Below are 22,843 nucleotides of genomic sequence, written 5' to 3'. Positions count from 1 at the left end.
AATGCACTTTGTAGCGCTCAAAGACGCCCTGACCTTCTAGAATGGACATTCACTTCCATGAATTGTGAATTAGAGCATTGAGTCATGGTTGATAGCGGGGTGGCCAATCTGGATGGCGGCTGAAATGCAAAGTGGTCCATTGGTGTGAATACTCGTGTCTGCTGGCTAGCAGTGGCAGCAGATTTTGTCCGAAAGTAGGGAGATGCGGAGTTTCGACGGTGAGTAGGTGGTGTGCTGGCGTGTTGATGGTAAGGGCTGGAGGTGAGGGCGGGAGGTGAGTAACGGTTGAGAGTTGGTGATGATGGTGATGGGGACCGGACCAGTGAATCGGGAATCAACATATTGATGGGCAGTGCGGGTGACCCCAGGCGGTGAAGTGGTGGCCAACGGTAACACTCATCGCCGTCATAGTGGGGATCTTTATTCCCTCACGAATGCAAAAGTTAATAAACAATGCGAAATGATGATTTCTACATATTAGATTCGATATGGTAGTACATACTCCGGTCGGTCTTCTGTGTGACATTCTCTCGGCTCGAGCTTCGTCGCGTGCTGTTTGGCGATATTCTGTATCTGAGGTAGTGTCGCTATATGTCAGCTTAATATCCAATATATATATCCCTAGACCGGTGCTATTAATCACACCATCGGCGGTAAAATCGGGAACGAACCACCAGAATAACAGTGATAGAAAGCTTGATTCTTCCGAACATAATTCATTTATCATTTTGTGACGGCCTGATCGAATGAAAGACACTTGTGGAGCTCAAAACGCTGATCTGGCTGGGTGCGTGTCCGGAAAAACGGCGGGTATGATTATGATTAAGCAAAATTCGCGCTGCCAGCACCGCTCCCAATCTGGTCTAATGGAACTTGCTGCATTTACTTTCTAATCACGGCTCCGGTTCGATTCCTGTAGGATACATTCAGATGACCTTTCATCAGAAAAACGGATCAAAGCCCGCTGGATTTTTCGGGTGATTTCGTGTTTTCTACGGTTGATTTTTACCTCTTGGTCACCTCATGATTAAAATGAAACCAATTTTCCGTAGTCACTTGAGCATGCCGACCCATGGCAGCATCCGGGGGTATTCAGACGTCTGCCACAGGCGACGAGGCCGTGTACTGACGCGTCGCAGCGTCTCGCGTCGGACACACGTGACATCCCCACTGACAAAAACATGACTGCTACTTTCGAGGTCAACAATTACATCTTATCCACGAGTTATCACAAACTGACCTGGCATCTTTCGAGTCATAATTGAGCAATTGTAACCGTTGCGGCAATCGAGTGGCCATACTTTACGAGGCTGCTTCTGCTGATGAGTTCATGGCGTTCGGTGATGACATCGAGGAGGGTGCATTCAATCTAGCACCGATTATCCGCAGCTGGCGCAAGATGGTCGTTTGTCACTCACCGTGCTCATGCCTGAGATGAGATCTCCTGTTACCAGCCGCGAACAGCACCTAGGCCGGACTCGTGGGAAAGGCCGAACCAAGGTTGTGTTTCACTGCCATCCGAAGTCAGCATGGTGTCTGGTGGTTGAGGAGTGGTAGAAACTTGCCGTAAATATAGTCTGGCATCAGCATAGGCAATTCAGAGACGAGATAGCAGGCGTCAGTTCGATCCCACGTGCGCGAGGGCCCGGGATCACTCTGTACTACGGGGAATGGATGTAGCCATATCTGCCAATGCACGACTCTGGGCAGATCTTCAACCGTGTCAGAGCAAAGTACCACTGGACGGGAGATTCATGGTATTTTGTTTGCGACAAACTTCGCCCCGGCCTGAAAATGACTGCTCTCGCGGCCAGGGATCTAGTGTAGACCTTAGCCACGGCTTGTCTTATCGTTTGCTCAGCTGCAATCAGGGGTTGAAATATCTGGCCTTTAGACTATTGCCAATAGCTCGTTTCAATTTTCTGATTGATGCTCTTCGGGGAAATAGCTGTCCTTTTCTGTGGCCGTCGAGTCTCGGCTTCTCTTCGTTGTCGCGGATACTCCGATGGCTCGCTCGGTCAACAGTGAGACCGGCTCATGGCCACCGACAAGCCTTCGGATCGGACGTGGGGCAGGAGGTTCATAGCCGTCAGAATATTGCGAGTTACTAATACATTGACTGTCAACCTTTGTTCGGACAGGGTAATGCGGAAGAGACGAAATGAAAACACTCTGATATTTTACTGCATGGCTAATCAGAGGACATCAAGCCTTTCTGAATTGGGCCAGCTAATAAGCCATGTGAAGTGGCCGTGTCAACCACGTCTTCAAAAACAAAAAAAGGCGCAATCGTAGTGAGATTCAGTGGCCTGGCCCATCAGGCTGGTGCAGCTGGTTTAGTTTCGAGGACGACGAGGGAACATAGCCCGGTCAGGTCGAGTATAATATTAGCACTCGCCCTATGAAGAAATATAATCATCAGCGATCTTTATTCAACAACAGGGAGCCACGAACGGATAATACTCGTACGGAGATTGAAAATGCAGTACCGGGTGTTGGGAATGGGCAGGGACAATGCATTAGGGTGACCTAGGAGACATTGAGCGACTCGCGATAGAAAGTTCGTTATTTTATACAAGGGGCCGTCAGCACATGATATCTGCTCTTAATTTTGCCTTCGTTTTTGAAGTTACGTTGTCGGTTCTTGCTGTGCACTGCATTCTGACAAGGCCAAGGGGACTGTATAAAGGATGACATCTATTTATCATCAATCATCACTAGGCAGTCCAAAGGCAAATTGTAACTCACTGTGTTCGCAGCTTGGTCCATTCAGGATCCCGGAAGGTTCTTCAATGGGTGCTCAGCGGAATAGCGGAGGTGGGGCTAATATTGAGCATCTTCCGCGTTAGCATAATTTTAAATGACTGGGCAGCTACACTCACTGTTCGAAGACTTTATTATCGAGAAAGGTTAGGCTATTGCGATATAAGAGGTCAGTTCATTTCATTGCATGGTTTGGAGGTCAATCCATACCAAATAGTAGCCGCGGAGACGAATCACGTTCGACATTCTCTGATCCAGAATCACAAAGGAATGCTTGCGAACGACTGTTCTGCTGGCGAAGGACCGGGTATTTATAGCAATTCAGCCAGGAATTCAGCCTGCGTCAATGAGATCATCATTATAGATTGTGAGGGCTCAAACAAAAACTACTTTTCAATGATAACTGGCTCAACATTTCATCATTGATTCAAAGCAGCTCTCAGAGACATTGCATTTTGTTCCTGGTGATCAAGAACATGAAAAATGTTTTTTGGCTGTTGGCATTGTTTCAACAGTCATGAGGATGCCGCAGAAAAGAACCAACGACGGTTATCACCATTCACCACCGTGAGTCCGCCCTTTAATGCAACGGATGAGGCGACGAGGTCATGTCATTTCATTTCACTCACCAGTGATGAGCCCGTTACTCCACGCAACGAACACCTCATCAAAGACAGGCAAACACCATACCATATTGCGACCCTAGATCCCGGCCAGCCAAACGGCAGGATTCTTCATTGCCTAACTCGTATATCAGAGAAAATCCATTACGCCTACACAATATCAAGCAGATACAAGCTATGGTGCAGCGTGGACTGATTCGCACAGCCCAAATCTCACGAAAGAGCTCCTTGTATAGTTAGTGAGTCACTAGATCGTTTACGTTCTCAGTAGAACAATCTGTCAGCGCATGGAGTGGTAACTTACCACTAGGGCACTTCGGGATAGTCTTATTCATCGTTCACCCAGTTTCCCTTAGTAACTATTCGTACGAGATCGAAAGTATGGGGTCATAACACGCTATAGCTTGATTATAAAACCCCTGAGATCGCTTAACCGACCGGGGAATCAATCAATTAATCTCGTTATTCCAAATTGGTTCCGCTTGATCTCATTCGCCTTGAATAAATACTAGTCCGTACACTATTAGCCTACTCTGATACAATCCCGTCAGCCTCGTATTTACGTATGGCAATACCCACATTAATCTTCTGGGAACCAGGTGGACACGGGAAGGTGGGCAATGAAATATGAGCCAATTGGTGCCATGAATAGCCCACATGCCTACAAGTCTTCAATGAAATGATTGGTTGATAATTGGCCTTGGCTTCCAGAAGCCTGTGGGTCGTAAATATTGATGCACTCATTGGATACCACTAATAGAGTGATATTTACGGAGGAATTATGAGCCAATCAGTGCCACGAATGATCCACATGTGCCACAAAGCCTCAATAGAAATTATTGGTCCAAATTTGGCTATGAGCTCCTGGGAGCCTGAACCTACCATTACACCTACCATAATTGGATAGCCCGTCAGCAATATTCACATCGAATTCCCAGGAACTAAGTGGATATGTGAAGCTGGGTACCGCTGCAAAGAGATATAAGCTAATCAGAGCCATGAATGCCCACAGACGCACAAGGCCTGATTGAAATAATGGCTAATATCTCACCCTGACTCCCGGGAGCCTGTGGTCGTCGATACCAATGTTATCGTTGGATGCTATGGATACTGATGATATATGCCAAGAAATAATGTGCCAATCGGTGCCGTGAATGACTCGAATGCACCAACACATTTAGTCTGCCACGTGGAGAAGACTGTTCGGATGAGTAATTTGACTCAATATGATAGATTTTTGTTGTTTAGAGGTATGAATCGTGTTATTAGTCCTTGGGGGAAATATGAGGCTATATATAAAACATGGAGCCAAGTTGATCGTAAATCAACTTGATTGTATGTATAGACATCTCGGAGCTAATTCCGATGGTGCGGCTTGCTTTCTGATCTGCACCAGCCTCATCTCACAATATATTCCCTTGCTCTCCCGCCTGATCTTAATGTACCAATCTTTCTTTTCTTACGTTTCTAGAAATCTTTTGGATTGACAGATGGCTTCAGCACAAGAGCTATAGAATTACTGCTGTGCTCGACCGTGACATTGTAATCATCTGAAGTTATAAACATCCCCTGTGTCAAGCTAAAGACAGGGAATGGAGCTAAGCGGGCTGATATTGTAGGATCGCAGCTCTCCACGGATTGTCTTTTACTAGGCCCCTTAATATAAAATCCTTCTTTTGTGGTGTGAATATAGCTCACATGAAAAAGCTGCAACCAAGATTTACAGCCATTTCACTCTCCTTCCTTGTCATTGGAGCCAATGACATAATTGATTCAGCATTGACAATTTGGATTTTCTGATCCTTCGGAATGACCTACATCGATCCAACCAAGGTTCATAAAGCCCATGCATCGCACTCTACGCAATAGACTGGTTGTACATCGCCCGCATAGTACAAATGACGAGCTGGATCTAACCTATGTCAGTTCTCCCATAATACAAGCTTAAATTTTGGAAAAATACCTCAAGTGCAATGTCCCATTTTCTTGAAATCGCGCCAAGGATAGCGGCTCCTAGCAATATAAGACCCGTGTTTGATAAATGAGTTAAGATAACGTGCAGCTTCTTCCGGCCCTGCGTGACATCTTTTACTAACCATAGGTACCATGCCATTTCACTGAGATGATCCAAGAAAACTAGGAAGGGAGTGATGCAATGGATGTTATGTAGCAGAAATGTCCCAATGAATGTAAGTAATATCTTTGAGACCGTAAATATCAAGGCATATACTCGGAATACGACACGCGTCGATCGTTTTATAAATGGATTATTGAGCTGCTGAAAATCAATGCGGAGAAACCGGGCCAAGATTAGCATAGAATTAACCTTTTGCTCAAGCTATAACTAACAGTTTGCATGGAAGGAATTGTTGAAAGAATTCCAAGAAGGATTTCGATCCAGATCGATGGCTTCTTGCTCCAGAACAGCCCTACTAATACGGCGGACAGAAGAAAAGATAGAGCGTAAAGCACCAAGTCCATTCTATGAAATGGCCAATCATCTTCGAGAATCCACAGAAGAGATGATCTCGCTATCAGGGCAAATAAAAGGAGTGTGATGAGCAGTGCTTGGATGGATAGTTCGGAAGCCATGACAAACGCAAATCGAAATAGATGTGTCGCGGTGAGAAGAAGGTGCTGATGGCGAGACACAGGTTATTAAATACGGCAACGTTTAATTAAAATCCTGGAGAGCCTTGAAATATTCCACAAGGAGGCAAATCAAAATTTTTCCCTAGAATAATTGCCTCTGCCATCAGATTTGATCTCGTGCAAGGCAATATCCCCATTGAGCTCCTGGGAGCTTCGTGAACTATTTGCGCGGGACTGGCATGCAGTATACACAATCTGTGCAGGCTACGATACCTATGGCGCACCTGCGCCACTCTGGATGCAAAAAAACTACATTTATTGTGCTCCCTTGCGCCACTTCTTGTGTATAAACTTGATTTTACATTTCTTGGTGTAGGCTGTCAATGCCCTAAAGTGTTCTGCACCTACAAATATATGAGACCCTGACAGCTACACTCCTAGGAGCAAGCCCTGCTCCGCGGAATCAGTCAACTCTAAAAATGCAGCGTGCTCATTGTTAAAGTATGTGATGAGCGAAAAGAGCGACTGGCGATCGGAGTGGCCTATCTGTGGGAGTTCACACCTACGAATGTGTGGATGTAGATCTGGTCTCTCGAGATGAAGAGCTGCTCGTGACATTTGAAATTATAAGTATTGCCTTGCACGCCTATGTGATAAACCGATTCCCCATTATACAGCAACGATCTCTCTCTTCTTCAAATCAAGATCATAGGAGTGCCAAATAACGAGGAAACCCCCACCCACGCCCCCGAAGTTGAGAAACATGGCTTACTTTCCACCTATGATTCGTGAGTCAACCCCAAATATACAAGCATCGTTGTAGCTGAAGGCGACTAACCCGCTTGATGATGCTAGCCCTCAAGGGATCCTCTAGTCTAGTTTGTCGATTGCAATGCGACGAGCGTCGAGATGTCTCTGACCACAAACAATATGCACAAACTGCCCTTTCTTTTGTTATCATGCAAGGAAAAGCCTCGACCGTCCGGAACCTACTTCGCCGACACGATATTGATATCAATGGCCGGAGTTTGAACGCCCAACCTCCAATCTTGATAGCCCTTGAATATCAACAATACGAGATCCTGAGGATCCTTCTGAAAGACCCGCGACTCAATATCGATATTCAAGATGACCGAGGATACACCGCACTTCATCTGGCTGTGATATACGATGACCCTGTTGCAGTACAAATTCTCTTTGATAACACGCGAATTGACGTCAATCATCTCGATTTCGCGGGGAATAGCGCGCTCCTTTCAGCTGTCACGGCCTACGACGGTCTAGACCCCAAGAGAAACGAGATCATAAATCTTCTACTTTCAAATCCGAAGACGTTGGTGAACGAGCGAGATCAAAGAGGCCGCTCGGTACTGTGGCACGCAGCAAACACTGGCAATAAAAGACTGATCTTTCGACTGGCGCAGCTGCAGGATCTGGAGCCCATGACTTTAGACGATGACGGTGTGTCTCCTCTAGGCCAAGCTAGAAAAAGAGGAAACATCGAGATAGTTGCGCTTCTGCAAAGCCTTGCTGCAGGTGCCGGCTATCGTGGGATGCCCAGGCAGGATATGGAATAGTCTAGCAATCGCAAACTTCAAATGACATGATATAAACCTGAACCATTAAAGCCAGCGTTGAGACATTTTCAGCAATGTTTTGTTTCAAACATGTAATTTGGGAAGGTTTTCAGAGGACTGTCGTAGTATGAAGCCGACACGGGAAGGTAGCTGTACTATTAAAGATAAAGCGCCGACCGGGTATTGTCTAAGTGGATGCCCTGATGTTACGGTGAATGGGGCAAGCTCATAGTTTTGGTGGTGGCTGAACTATAAATCTGCAGCTGTGTTGTACACAGCTTAGTGATGCTGTAGACCTTGAAGCCTGAAGCCCCAGGTGATTTTAGAGCCAACATTGACTGAAGGTAGCTTTCCAGCTCCGCTACAGCCGAAGCCATGATGGGCCGGCGCAGGTATGAGCAACCAGCGTGATCTTCCAGCAACGTCTTCAACGTCTTCAACAAAGTGATTCCTGAATAGGTGGACGCTACGCATGAATGATGCTCTAAAATTCGCTTCAAGCAGGATGCAGTAACCAAAAATAATCTCGGGGAAGATGATGGTTAGCAGCTCAGAGCCATTGGGGAGCGGAAAGGAAAAAAAGGGTTCTCCAGGGGGAAGATAATGTGCAAAGATCAGAAAAGGGTTCATTGCGACCAATTTCCTTTCAGCATGTAGGAGTTTTATTGGGTTGTTACAACCCCTTCTCAGTATAGCGCAAGTGCATTCACCGTCAAGCCATAGAACCTGCCGCTTTAGCTGGAATGCAACTCTAGCAAGAAGAGAGAAGAGGCCGCTGGCTCCGCCGGCCGCATTGGCCGATGACGAACGCTAGCAGCAAGGCGGTGAGAGAGTTCCACGCGACGCAACGCGTCTTTCCCAACTGGGTCGCGTTGGGCAGTATGCCCAGTATGCCAATCTGATTTCCGACCAGCAATGAGAAAAAAAACAAAACAAAACAAAACAAAACAGTGATTCGTTCAGAGGGAGTTAAAGGAATGTCTGGCCAGGGCTCGGAAATACGAGTTTATGTTCTGAAATAGGCTCATAACGGAATGTACTTTTTTTTCTTTCTTTTGCAAGGCCGATTCTGTGCTTGTGGCACTGAAAGGCATCAATAGGTGGGTTGACAGCGATTGGAGGTCTCCTGTTCATAGATCTGAGGTCGATGTCAAGTCAATCTTTGTTTGCTCCAAATAATACTAGGTTGATCTTGTGGCATGGCTGCACTGTAGATAAGACTCGAATCTTCCACGGCATGAAGGAAAGTGGCACCTAGCCATCATATGTACAAGCAAATGGTATAGGCTAGCAAGAGAATATCATGAGAAATTTAAAAAAGCACGGCCAGTCTTTGGGATTCCATGCTACGTCGAGCCTTGGCGATCAAGTCAGTGGTCTCTGACAACACCTCAACCGATAAGAGACATGGCTCCTACAACCATCAATACTTCAGATCCACCCTTGAAATGCTAAAGGAGAAAAAAGCTCAATCAGGTGACTTTCAATGCCGTCGGGACTCAGGACTTGGCGGTCGCTGGTGATCATTATGTCGCATCAATCGGTCCCCTGGATTCTGCATCATGAGAGGGGAGAGACGAGCAATGAGAAGCCAGTGAGAAAGAAGACATCACTTTCTCGAAATGATGCCGGCCAGTCTGGATTTAAGAGAATCCAAAAAATTTTCTTCCCCAGATCGTCTATATATTTAGATGACACGGAAAATCATTGCAACATTTAGCTCGACGAAGCCAACCAATAAATACTCCGACTCTCTGGTCCGGCTCCCCTGGGTAGTCCCGCCATCAGCTTCGAGCTTGCATAAGGCAATACCCACATCGATCTCCTGGGAACGAAGTGGACACGGCACTACAAGGAAATGTGAGCTAATCAGCGCCATGTAGAGCCGAGATATGCACAAACTTTCAGTGAAATGATTGGTTGATATCAGGCGGTGGCTCCCAGGAGCCTTTGGGCCGTCAATATCAATGCTATCATTGGATATTTCCCATACAAACTATATCTGCCAAGGGATATTAAGCCAATCGGTGCCCTGAATGACCCACATGCACCACCATATCCTCAAAAGGAAATGATTGTTCCAAATTTGGCTGTGAGCTCCTGCGATCCAGGGTGAGGGTCTCACGTATAATTATACGTGAAAAATATGCACCAGATAGATGCTTCATATCAAAGAAAGCTATGGTCGACTCTAGATACAAGACTTACGCGAGGAAATAAAAGAAAGATGGCTCCCTCGCGTCCAGAGGAACCCAGATGCGCCGTAAGGATCCGTGTCATCCGCTTAGCGTGTATGCCTCATGTATATCCCTAGCACAAAATAATTTTGTTCCATGGAGCTTTCACCGCGCTCAATGCGGTTAGATGATTCTACTGCTGAAAGACAACAGCTGATTTCCTCAATGTAAGGGTGTAGGTGTGATGGATTTTGTCTGGTATATGAGGTAGTTACCAATACTGAAGGAACATAGAACATTATGCATTTGGGTTAATAGGTAGTCCGGAGTGAATCATATTATTGACGCGGCAATCTTCGAGTAGAATAATGCGCTCATCATCGGTTAGTGAAGGTTGCCGCCCCACCCATCGCAATAACATACGGACACATGGTGGTGAATGTTGATACGTGTCATCGGTGCTTCTCTGCGGCATTTTCGCGACTGTTTAAATGAGACCAACAGTGAGAAAAAAATTCATATGCTGGATCATCAGGAAAAAATACAATGCCTTTGAGTGCTGCATTAAATCAATGATGAAATGTTAAACCAGCTGCAATTGGAGAGCCAGCTGTGTTTGTGCCCTCACAATTCACAATTGTCATCGCATCGACGCAAGCAGAATGCCTGGCTGCAATGCTATAAATGCACGAGCCCTCGCCAACATAACATTCGGTCTCAAGCATTCCTTTGTCACTCTGGGGCAAAGAGTATCGATCGCTTTTCGTCTTCACCAGCAACACTTCGGTATGGACTGACCTCGAAGTCATGCACTTACAATTGAACTGACATTTTGCATAACACTAGCCTGTCATTATTCGATGCTGAAGTTTTCAAACAGCAAGTGAGTGTAGCTGTCCCGTCATTTGAAATCATGCTGACATGGAATATGCTCAAGATCAGTCCCCCTCCACTACTCCTCTAGGAAACCATATGACAGACCTTGGATGAGCTCAAGAATGTTCGAAGATGCGAACACGGTGAGTTATGAAGTGCCTTCATAAGCTGCCTACTGATGATTAATCATAGATCGAAGTCGTCCCTTACACAGCCGCTTCGGCCTTGTCGGAATGCAGCGAACAGCAATAGCTAACAACGTAAGTTTTTGTCAGAGACAATTTGGAGAGTATTCATCCTGAGCTAATGACTCCCTGTATAAGAAGGCAAACGTTCGATCACGAGCCGCTCGATCTCCTCTAAGTCATCCCCCTGCGTTGCCTCTGCCTATTCCCATGGCCGGGGCTCCATTTTGGATCTCGGTGCAGATGTTATCTACTTCAGGTTTGCTCTTGTCGTGCTCTCTGTCCACCAGAAAAGATTGCTGATGCTTTTCTAGTCATAGGACAAAGTTCAAGATTGCACTCGCCACAACCGAGCCGTACTTCCCCATTGTCCTCAAATCAAGGATGCACGGCTGGCCGGGCCACTGACCCTCATTGTGTTTCTGCTTTGCTGTTTCAGGACACTTGCTCGAAATGCCCATTTCGCTTGTGTTGATAGAAAAATCCAGAGAGCCTCAGTACCCTTCGATCAGCATATGGTAGAGTTCCAACATGTTTTTATATATCCCAGCTTCATCCTGTCCGGCCAGAGGTTAACTGTCATTATATTAGCTTCCATATCCCGATGGCCCTGCACCTCTTGTCCCATATCCGATTCGAAGCCTCGACGACGGCATCATCCGGTCCCATTCTAGGCTGAGTGAGCTATCGCAGCATCCAGCGACAACGAAGAAAAGTCGAGCATCGACGGCCACCGAGTAAGGACATGGTCCCTCCGAGGGTAGTATCAACCAGTAAGGAATTGAGCTTCTGGCCACAGTCTGAGGAATAGCTCTGTCAGCGGTTGGAGCTGAGCAAGTGAAAAAGGCAGGCCGCAGCACTGTATCTACCCCAGATCTCTCGCTACGAGAGCAGTCGCTACCAGGTTAGTTCCTAGTTTGCCCTAGCCAAAATAGCATGAATCTCTCCTTCAGTGGTCTTTTGGCCCGACACGACTGAAGATCCGCCTGCCGCACGAACAGCAAAGACGAAACAGCTATACATTGGAAGATATGGCCCACATCCATTCCCTGCGGTACGGGCTGATCCCGGGCCCTCGTGCACATGTCATCGAGCCGAGCCCGCTACCTCGTCTCTGGCTTGGCTATGCTGATGCCAAACTATATTGACGGCAAGTCCGTACCACCCTCATTCACCGGAAATCATGCTGACATAGGTAGTGAAACACAGACCTAGTTCGACCGTTCCCATGAGTCCGACCGGGATGGTGTATTGTGGCTGTTGCTGGAATCTCATCTATGCCGCGGGCAAAGTAAGTTGTGAACACCCATCTTGCGCCAGCTGCTGATAATTGGTGCTAGATCGATTGTACTCAACTGCAAAACGCTTTGACCTTGTCCAAATGCAGACGGTGATTCAAAGCTGCCACCTTGGCTTACTTGATAACGAAGGCTGGCGAGTATGATCACATCACTAACATAGTTTGGGGGCCAACTAACCTGTTGGACCCCCTGTACTGATGGTATTGTTCTGTCATCCTGATACGCGGACTCGCCGGCAGAAGCAGCCTCGCAAGTACGGCCAGTCGATTGCCGCGACGGTTACAATTGCCAGATGATTATCCAAAAAATGCCAGGTCGATTTGTGATACCTGGTGGAGAAGACATGCTTGGCAGGTCGTGCAGGGTTGTAAAACCCTTCACTCGTTCCTGGTTTCAGGGCATTGCACACACACACACACACACACACACTCCTGTAACTTCCACTCTTCGGAATCGAGTCTCAAGAAACCGACACTCTGGCTCGATTCCTTCATGCAGTTCTTTATATTGTCGGTTCGACTAGTGCATGACGTTGGTGGGAATGTGGGGACGTCACCAACGTCATCCTTTGTAAAGACCCTAGCTCTACATTCCCCACCCTTTCATCTTCCGTTGAACTCCTGATCTGGCCAACTGTTGAATAGGTAACAGTGCACAACAAGAAGCCATGTATCTGTTCCGATCCCACGTGTGGCCTTCGCAACGCATTCCCGCTTCATGGATTACATATCTACTTCCTCACACCGGAAGCACCGCGGGAAAAGATGCTGGAGCCTAGGACGGGGTGCGCTTTACAGGAGGCAATTCAACAGGAGCATTCCGACTCCACCACCTGAAAAGCTGGATATTCTGGTTGATTCGCCACCTCTTATCTGCTACGGCTCACCGACAAACTCTACTGGAGCGTTGTTTTCGGGTCTCCTACGCATAACAATCACAGAACCGGCCGACAGGATCGTGGACCAGTTAGACGTCCGCTTCATTACAAAAAAGACCACTAAAAAGCCCGTGCGGAAACACTGCCCAAATTGTGCCACCCATGGCGAGGAGCTGACCCGCAGGAGGCTCCTCACCGAGCCTCTCTCCTCAAGAGTGAGACCTATGAATTTCCTTTCAGTTGTCTGCTTTCGGGTCATCTACCCGCCTCCTGCAACAGGTCATTGGGCCAGATAGAGTACTTCCTGCAGGCGCACATGCGTACCACTACAGATGAGGAAATATTCCAGGAGATACCTTTGCAAGTCCGCAGGGCCCTTATTCCCGGCAACGATATATTATCCACCCGAAGTTTCACACCAACCAGTCTCACTTGCCTTATTGTACAACCATCAGTCGTCCACCCTATCAGCAGTTTCCTGGTGAAGATGGAATTGAGCGGTATATTTGACAAGGACAACGAAACACATGTGCGATGGTGCCTGCGAAGGTTGATGTGGCGGATTGAAGAGCATCAGACGATCGTGTCGTTCGCGTGCAAGAAGCACGCCGGCAAACTTCATGCCGGCTGCAAAGACGTCCTGCATCAGGAGACGCGCACTGTTGGCCATAGTGAAGAAAGGTGCAGATGGAAATCTGATTCAAATATCGCCGCCGGCGAGATCAGCATTCAGTTCGAGGCCAGCATCAATTTGGTTACCGATCCGCTTTGCGATTTCAAGCCCATAATGGTCTAGCGGTCAAGCACAACCTTTTTATCGAGTTCATTGTGGCTGAAAAGTTCTGTCCGAGCCGGAAAATTAGTTTAATCACTCCCACCGGATCTGCTCGTCTGTTTAGTGTAAAGCTCCGGCTTCATGTCACAGAGCACAGCGGCCTTGGCATTAGCTGGGACAATGAGATGCCTCCAGTCTACAAAGATATACCCACCAGAGCGCCGGAATACACTACGGTAGATAGCACCAATAGAGCCATGGAGAACACCCGTGGATCTTCATTGCCGCTCCCAGACTACGAAGAGCTGGAACATATGGAGCCATTGGATTTCGTTTAACAAGTTGACCCATTCTTCCCATAGGGGAACGAGCGGGAGCGTGTATTTTGCTACTGTTAATATTCCCGGTCCGCCTCGCGCCCTGTCTCGCGGCTCCTGTGCCGAGTTGTCATTTCTTTGAATCTTGCTGTCTTCTTCTTTGCTAGCTGGACATTGCTATTCGGATCGTCGTGCGTCCGGTACTCAAGGTTGTGATACGAGGCTGATGCAAATCAGGAACAAAGTCACAACATCGCTAATGATTCCCGAGGTGCCCTACATATGAGAACCAAGTTGATTGGAAGTCAACGTCGGCTTCTCGCTGTATATATATCATACATATCCTCAACTTCTATTTCTTCAAAATAACAACAAAATATTTCGAAGCACAACAGTTCCTAGTCTTCACCATGCCTGTATGAGACATCCTTGACTTGCTAAAATTGGGGTTTGGGTGAACCATTGTCTGGTATATGAAGCTCGTTTCATGTTGGGAGTGAACCTATCCACCGCAGTCACAGTTAGACTGATGAGCCTCCAAACTGCGTCATCTAAAGCCCTCGTTTCATTTCCTTCCATGGCTTCATCTGCTGTAGCTCTGCCTCCACGATTTGGTTCCTGTCAGGGGGATCTTTGGCGTTTCAGGAAGGGGCCATCCTATGTATATTGAAGATACACATTTCGACATCTGCTGCTCGGATCCACAACATCATCCAAAACACAGCTAACAGATACGAATTAAGACAACGCCTATGGATGTAATTTGCAGCACACACAAGGAGCAGGTGGCTCTGTACTCTGATAGATGTCCGTTCGCGATGGTCCCGAAACATTCAAGTAACCCTCGGCGCCCTTTTTGAGACAAAATATAGCATGATCAACCAGAGTGTATGTGCCTGGGACAAGCATCTTCATATCGACAATAGCATTGCCTCCAAGGGGAATATTGATAGTTTACACGAATTGACCGGATGAGTTGAATACATCACCGTCGGGTTAGACTTTCTGGAAGACGCTTCCAATGACAGCTAATAGACTGATTAGATCTGGTTCAGCGTTCACCAAAAAGATTCGTACGAAGTCATTCACTCGAGCTTTTAGAGGTCTGTACCTTGAAACGGCGCTGTTAGATCTGTTAAACATCACGGCATTGAGTTCTTCATGTAGCCCGCTCGGATAAGAGAATTTTACTATGGGGAAACTTGCCCGTCGTCATCGGGTTCGGGCGGCTCGTGATAAAACTTGCTATGGAACATAATATTCGTGGTCCACAGGGGGAAGATCACCCTCCGCTGGTTGTACATATATGAGGCCATACATGCAATCCGCAATATAAACAGGAACGGGCGCTGCGGCACAGTTGTAAATACATCGAACCGGGTACGTGAGGCGGAATCGTGCGGTCTTTGTTTCGCCTTCCTCGGCTGTTGTCGGAGCTGAGCCGCCACCGGGGCCCAGGAAGGCGTGACAGTCGACACTGTGCGGGTTTTATCAGTGCTAATTCCAGTTGGTCACCGAGAGACTAGCTAGTGCCATGCTGAAGTAGTGATGTTGAGGCGATCGAGACGTTTACATTGAACATTGATTCACCGCCAAAACTTCTGCGGTGACCCTACGGTTCAGCAAGAATTATCCAGCCAACAACGTATTCCGAGCGAGTCGTCTATCGCATCAAAAAGACCCTTTGGGATCAAACTGGTTTCACCAATTCACGCAGAGCGGGAAACCGCACGATTCCACAGCAGCAGGTTAAGTGAGCGGTGCAAATATGGAAATTGTAGGATTCTAGAGCTAGAATTGCTTTAGTTTTCCAAGGAGGAGCAAGTCGCCGGCTCTCAAAGCTCTTACCTCTTGGACCACAATCCCCTGGCCTACTAGTCATCCGAGCTTACCAAGTGATGGAGCTTTTCGAGGACCCATTCAACGAGCCCTTTTTCCTGTGCCTCGAGCGACTGTTTATGGTAGTCAACTTTGAAGTCCCCATTCTTGGTGTACCTGACAATCGCAAAATGTTTGTTTTGTCCTTCGCCAGAGCTGAAGTCGACCACACCAGCATTTCTAGAGATAGACGTGAAATCAACTATAAAACTAGCTGGGTATTCGGCCCGACTAATGTAAAACTTCATTTTGGGCTTTATCTGCGTTGTCGTTTGATTGGAAGCAAGCACCTTGAAAGCGCGTGGTCTTAGCTAGATGAATAATACAGCTCGCAGATAGATCGTATTTTCTCTCACCGTTGCAACAGGGATTAAACGGCCGTGTCCATCCATCTTTGCCATACCGATAAGGTATCTGTTATTGGGGCTTGGGAGGTCGTTTCCGGTGAATATTTCAAAAGTTGCAGTGGGAGCTCCGTGGGTGTTCTCTGTCAAAGTCGCCGCATCATTAATGGTGGTCTTCATCTGAAAAGAGCCTGTGTGAAATAATGTCATTAACAGAGCGCTTGATTTGACAAGGGGCTTCCTCCTTGCATGGGCTAGGTAAATGTACTTCCTTTGCTCCTCTCCGTGCCAAGGGATGCTAGTCGTCCGACTCCGGTAGGAACCTCCACCCCCGGTGCGGGGTTGCGGGGCACCGTTCCTGCCCCTATTCAGGTTAGCTTTCAGCAAAACTTAGTTTTTACTTTGGAAACGAGCACTGCAGTGACTTTCCCCGCCTGGATTTGCAGAGCGTACAAGCGAAGCAATCGACATCAGTTGACACGCCCAAATTTCCACCGCTTGAAACGAGCATGCTGATCCAGCAACTTGAGAAAATGCCATTTTTGTTGAGGGTTTCAGGAGGATCCATAACGAAGGAAAAGAAATGGTCAGATGTGTCCTCGTTGACGAGGCGGATATGATAGACTGTCATGACGTAAGAACAATGTACGATCTCGATTATGCAATGGACTGTTGACATTCGTTGAGCGTTTATCAAGATTCTGTTGATTGTATGGTGGATGCCTGGCCTAGAAGAGGAACCTTGTCTATATTTGTTGACAGCCACAAAGTCTGGCCGGTATTACCAAGAGCTGAGGGACGTTTGATCGATGACATGACTAGTAGTGGTCTGGAGTTTGGATTGCACACAGTGGGGTCACCAAAGCCTGGACCACCACTGTTGACCGCCCCCATCCCCGCTTTCTTACAAAGCTTGCTATTATAGTTAAGTAATTACATATTATGGGGTGCACGAACTACTTTTATGGGCCGGCAGAGCCAAGTTATGTCCAATAAACACCCTGCCAGGCTTAAGTGGTCAACTAATAGTTTTCCAGCGAAAATATTGCTTTGTGCGAATTCACCAGATCAACTCACTGACGCTTTGTTGTTTTTCTGTTCTTTGATACTTTCTCGACAACGAAAAAATAATATTAGAAGTATGAAAACGTTCCATCGTCGTCTTTCCATTTCGTTTATGGTTGCAGTCAGGAAAGCGAATGATTTAATACAGCATCAGTTTTATTAATCAACATTCCCTAACCATCCACAAACCGTGGATTAAGATATTATATTCCAACCATTGCTACACTGCTACAAATGGCGGCGAGTGAGATATTTTTGGCCTGTACGGGGCACGGGCAGTCTAAACACGGTGATGTAGGTCTCCTTGACAGAGGGCTACAGCGCCGTGAGGGCTGCAGGCGGGTCCAAATGAGGATGGTGGAGGGGCTGGTGGTATGGAAGATGAGACCGGAGTTGGATGACCGGTCTGGAATTGACGGTTCCAGGCGTACAGTGCTGTTGGAGGCGTCGTGAAGTAAAGGCGGAAGGCTTCAGAAGACCATCTTCGGAGGGCTTGGATGTGGTCACTTCTCAAGCCGGCATCGTGCGCGTGTTGTGCTGCCCCTTTTCTGAAACTATGACCCTTAGGTCCCGTGGTATCCTCCCCAGAGCGTTTGAGCTTGGCGATAACGGCGCGTTGGAAGGCGACTGAGGTGAATGGCCCGGAGGAGAGCGAAACAAAGGAGCAGTTGAAGGTTGTGAATCATGGAGGAATAGCTTAGAAAGACCCTCAACGGGGCAGGCCGCGTCGTTTGTCGCTGCAAGGATAATATTGACACCTTCGTGGTTTCGGTCGGTCTTACTTCTCTTTAAAGTGGGAGGACGTGGTCCATGGTAGGGGAGAATCTGATACCCCCCCGGGTTAACTTAGTAGCAACGAAGATTTGCGTATTCCTATGTTCAGCAGCTGAGTATGTAAATTCCCCGACCCGAAGAAACCCGGCGAAGGCGACCCGGGCAGCCACGGCGAGATTGAGATCATCTCTCTGGGGCCCTGAGAGCCTCAGCGGCTGGGCAGGTAGATGTGAGATATTCCCTGATAGGGTTATTACTGAGGTGCGTGGGATTGGATTGCGAACCCGCTTTGGGCGCGGGGGTTGCAGCCGCCGAGCACCATCGACCATGCGACGAAAATGCTTGGCGTGGAGGTCAAAAATTGCATCAGAAAGACCGTTGTCGACGTGGTACGCGCGGAGAGTAATCCTTTTCACCGTATCGTAGCCAGAGAGAATATTTGCTATCCAAATTGAACGGCGATTTATCAACAACGCTCAAATTCGAGTCATCTGATAGAGCTCCAAAGTGCACTACATTGACTCGGACAGGGGAGACGAATGGTCGAAGTTCCGGAATGAGATGGCCAACCCATGCATTCTCGGCATGGATCACGTTTCTGGCTTTCAGTTCGCCCCGGTTAGTACGGATAACGGCATATTCAGAGGTTTCAATGTCCAGAATAGCTGAGAGCTCAGACATAGCTGTATCCGGCTTCACTGGTGGGCTCATACCTGCGCCCAGCAGTCGTTCCGTGAGCCAAGTGTAGATCGCTGGTGCTGTTGCTGGCCACGGCTGTAATCCATTGAGGGCGCAGCTACGGGTGTATGAGCGCTGTGCAGAGCGGTATCCCTTTCTCGTTCCCTCTGCAAGACCATTCCAGACCAGCTTAGCATGACCGGCACTCACGAAAATAGGCTGGCGGAGCAAGGGAAAGGAGCTCGTCCACTGTGGGCAAATGTCAGCGATGGAACCATAGTCGGAACGGGATAATGCGTCAGCTAGCAGGTTCTCTGATGAAGGTAGCCAGTGTGGCTGGATTTCTATGTCAAGGGCGGCTGCTATGCTAAAGAGTATGAGCAGTTGGCGATGGGCCGGCCCGCGGAGTGCCTGCTTAGACAGGCCATCGAACGCGACGGCACTGTCCGTGAAAGCGAGGACACGATGATGAGCCCAATGGAGGCTGTGTAGAAGGAAGGCCTGCAGAATTGCGGTAACCTCCTTGGTGTTAATGTGGGCCTCGCTAGCGCAGGCGGAGGAGGCGTCCACAATAGCCGCATGAGTGGAAGGCAGGTAGGTTGCTGCAGACGTCCAGTCTCTGGCGGAGTCCCGTGAGGGCGCATAAAAGAAGAAGAGGCCCAGACCTGAGTCGCACGCGTCTGTGTAGAGGGCAACTAGGGGGGCGGCTCTCCTCGAAGAGATGGATGCCGTTGAATAACAGGATCGTGTCCCTCCACCATGCGAGATCCTCGCGGCTATCATGGGATAGGCGGCGGACAGAGCGCTGGTGAGGTGGGAAGGATGAAAGGTCGCTGTAGAGCGAGTGGAGGCGTGTTCTGCCGAGACGAATGACCATTGAGCAGTGTTGGAGGAAGCCGACCACACGTTGCAAAGCTTTATGCGAGACGCGATCTTGCTGCAATAGCGACGCGGCTTCGGAAGATGCGCGTGCCAGCTTATCGCGAGGCATGCGGGCCTGCAGAAGTGTCGTGTCGATTTCGACCCCCACTGACCACGGTACCTGCGGCATCTTTGGTGACATTTCTTGGGATACCCAGTGCATCCGTCAGAGGAATGTATACGGCATTGAAGTCGGCGATAGCCTGAGAGACACTTCCTACAGAAGGAGGAAAAACAGTGATGAAATCGTCAAGGTAATGAACGATATAGGCCCCAGGTAAGTAGGCAGTCAGAAGCCAGTTGAGACCCTCAGCAAAAAGGTTAAAGATGAAGGGTGCAGTTGCAAGACCAAATGGAAAGCAACACTCCATATATGTCTTGATATCCCACGAAAAGGCTAAGAGGCGCCGGGCGGCGGGTGCGACGGGGATATTGCGGAAAGCATCCTTGATGTCGCGTTTGATGATGTAGCATCCTCGTCCAGAGGTGCGGATGAGATCGAAGATTTGATCTATGGAGATGTATTGTATAGCAGAGGCGGTATCCGAAATAGACTCGTTGACACTACGTCCTGGCGGGTAGGAAAGGTCATGGATCCGGCGCCAGCTTCCGTCGTGTTTAGGTACGAGCCCTAGTGGAGACACAACGACCGGGCCAGTGCATACTTGCACCCGGCGATTTGACAGGTCATCGGAGAGCTTCCGGGTGATAAAAGGGGGTTCCTCAATATGGTGATTAGGTGTTCGACGGTCTGTCGGCTGGGCCGTACAGCCAAGGCGGCAACCGAAGGTAAGGATGCCGCTGCAGATAGTCCCCAGGTTTCCAGGGTAACGCTCGAGGAGAGTTTTCCATGCCGAGGCAATGAAAGGGGAGGCAGAATCACATAGGGGCGGGAGCGAGGGGTCGAAGACCTCAAACTGCATAGCAGTGTTGGGACGTGGGGCTGGCCAGCTGGTTGGCCGCGACAGCGTTTGACTTGTATCAGGGCCGAGCCGGACGTGGTCCTAACTTGCTACTTTCACTTTGCAGCTGATGACGGTGTGATCGCTACCGCACTTGGAGCATACGTGTCTGCGGTGACATGTTCGCCAGTGGCAGCCGGCAGGTGAGTTAAACTTTTCGCAAACGACAGTGTCGTTGTTTGGGGCAGCAGTAGAGCGCGTTGGCCGTGTGTTTGGGATGGTCGGCGCCGTCTTTGCTGGAAGCACGTTGCCTGGGCGCAGATAGGAGCTTTCGAGGGGCTTTCCGATTTCCCAGTCATTAGGAGAAACGGTGAGGTCGCCTTTGTCGACGACCATCTGGTGGTGGTCTAAAGCCATTTGTAGGATACAGTCCTGCCATTTATATGTTCTGGCAAGGTCACAAATGCGGCGATGAAGGAGAATCATTCCACTGATGCATAGCGGGTGCTTGGCGGCAAAGAAATCACACCAGATAGCGACGTAATTGCTGAAGCAATGGGCCCAGAGGGATGCGTCGTTACCCCAGTCCTTGATTGAGACCACCTTGCGGAATTGCAGTGGACTTTAAGTCGAAAGACTCGCCATCCGGTGCCGAGGCTTTGAACTCGGGGCTGCGAAGTCTTATGAGGTCCTTCTTCGGGCGGAAGGTGTGTTCGAAAACAGCGATAATGGCAGCACGGTCGAGGCCGGGGAAGCGGACACAGTGGACATGAATGAATCACGTTGGGTATTAGAGAGGGAATTCCATATATACTTTGGTGGAGAACGAGGAGGCCAGGGTGGTCTGTCCCCCAGGAGTAGGACTGGGGGCCTCGGAACTACGTCGCACCATTGTAAAAGGAACTCTTGAAGAAGAAACCGTTTCGAAGAGAGCCCAGCTCTCCCTCGAAACGGCGATGTTCCTTTCGAGGGAGGGGATAAACGAGCGATATCTGTGTGCGATTTCACGCACGGGAATATCGTGGACCCGACGCAAGGGGGGGTCTCCGCAACAATCCCGAATAGAACATATCATAGCGATTCTGTGTGATAATGGACAATATCTCAACTGAGATCCAATATCCAAACTCATGGCCATGAATATAGGCAATATTAATGGCAAAGCGCCAGGATGGACCCCACGGCGTGTGATTCTGCTGGCGACGGTGGAAAGGATCGGGAGCATTGACCAACCGCGCGCAGCTTGTGCTGGAAGCATTGCCCACAAACCTAGCGAATCGTCAGCCCGGGATGACCGACCACGAAGCCCCACTGATAAGATTCTACCAACCAGCTCTCGGAGAGCATTAGGTTATTGTGCCAGCATTCAATCAACGTGCGGGGCTGCTTTCGGCGCGATCTATCATTAATGGTCAGTAGAGATTACATGGAGATTCTGCATCACTCACTATTCTCACAACCCGAGTAAGACTGCCAAATCCAGGCAAGGTAGAGATGTCGACTCTCTTCGTGAGAACACTAGAAACAGGGATGGTTAAGGAATATTCCCGTCAGCATGGTGTCAAGTGCTAGGGTTGATGCACATACCTACCATGAACGTACTTCTCTATCGGGCGTAGACAAGCTAAAGGCAGTGTTTTGAGCGTCAGTACAATCACAAGTATGAGAGATCAGGTTCCGTACCACAGAAAGAAAGCCCAAGGTGCAGGCCATATTCCGATGCTGACCTGTGCCACTTTGTCCTTTCTCGTCCTAGTAAAAGACATAGGCCAGGCTCGATATGTTCAATCGTGTCAGTACAAAAGACGGGCGAGGTGGAAGAGCAACTGGTCATTTCTTAGAGTTGGGCAGACTGGGGCGTGTTTTCAAAGAGACCGTTGTGCTGGGGTCTGGGGGACATATTTATAGTGCTGCGGGCGTGTTGTCGCTCGCGCAGCTGTAATCGAGGGTCCGACCTTGTTGGCCCTCATATCGTGGCCTGTTGAACCGTTTCATGATTGATTATATGCTAGTTCGATTGGAGCCGCAGTTTTCATCTCGATGAAAAATTATTCTGAAGTCTTATTTCAGGATTTCAGCGTCGCTTCAACGTTCGTGACGCAGCTACCAAATCAAAACACCAATAACGCATCGTGTCAACTTTCATAAACATAAGGTTCTACCAGTCAAAATACATTCTGGCTATTCCTCCAGTACATGGTACCAAAAGAAATTCTGT

The 22,843-nt window shown here is 48.5% G+C and overlaps 4 protein-coding genes across 4 annotated transcripts; 1 reads left to right on the top strand and 3 right to left on the bottom strand.

The window, feature by feature from the left end:
* Positions 1-13,287: 13,287 nt before the first annotated feature.
* Positions 13,288-13,767, top strand: N7509_000398 (uncharacterized protein; the record flags this gene model as incomplete). The annotated part of the gene is made up of 1 exon (XM_056625045.1): positions 13,288-13,767. The coding sequence occupies one exon, from the start codon at positions 13,288-13,290 to the stop codon at positions 13,765-13,767; it is 480 nt and encodes a 159-aa protein (XP_056493627.1).
* A 1,541-nt stretch (positions 13,768-15,308) lies between these two features.
* On the bottom strand, positions 15,309-16,916 carry N7509_000397 (uncharacterized protein; the record flags this gene model as incomplete). The annotated part of the gene is made up of 5 exons (XM_056625044.1): positions 15,309-15,540; positions 15,939-16,231; positions 16,298-16,476; positions 16,554-16,649; positions 16,739-16,916. 5 exons carry the CDS (start codon positions 16,914-16,916, stop codon positions 15,309-15,311), a joined length of 978 nt encoding a protein of 325 aa, XP_056493626.1.
* Positions 16,917-18,490: 1,574 nt separating this feature from the next.
* On the bottom strand, positions 18,491-19,585 carry N7509_000396 (uncharacterized protein; the record flags this gene model as incomplete). The annotated part of the gene is made up of 1 exon (XM_056625043.1): positions 18,491-19,585. One exon carries the CDS (start codon positions 19,583-19,585, stop codon positions 18,491-18,493), a length of 1,095 nt encoding a protein of 364 aa, XP_056493625.1.
* Positions 19,586-19,779: 194 nt separating this feature from the next.
* Positions 19,780-20,646, bottom strand: N7509_000395 (uncharacterized protein; the record flags this gene model as incomplete). The annotated part of the gene is made up of 1 exon (XM_056625042.1): positions 19,780-20,646. One exon carries the CDS (start codon positions 20,644-20,646, stop codon positions 19,780-19,782), a length of 867 nt encoding a protein of 288 aa, XP_056493624.1.
* Positions 20,647-22,843: the final 2,197 nt, after the last annotated feature.

This window comes from Penicillium cosmopolitanum (assembly GCF_028827165.1).
Source record: "Penicillium cosmopolitanum strain IBT 29677 chromosome Unknown utg000003l:1.0-3747932.0:1.0-3751027.0, whole genome shotgun sequence".
Lineage (NCBI taxonomy): Eukaryota > Fungi > Ascomycota > Eurotiomycetes > Eurotiales > Aspergillaceae > Penicillium > Penicillium cosmopolitanum.
The sequence above is the reverse complement of the archived record's forward strand: the minus strand, read 5'-3'. Positions and strand labels throughout refer to the sequence as shown.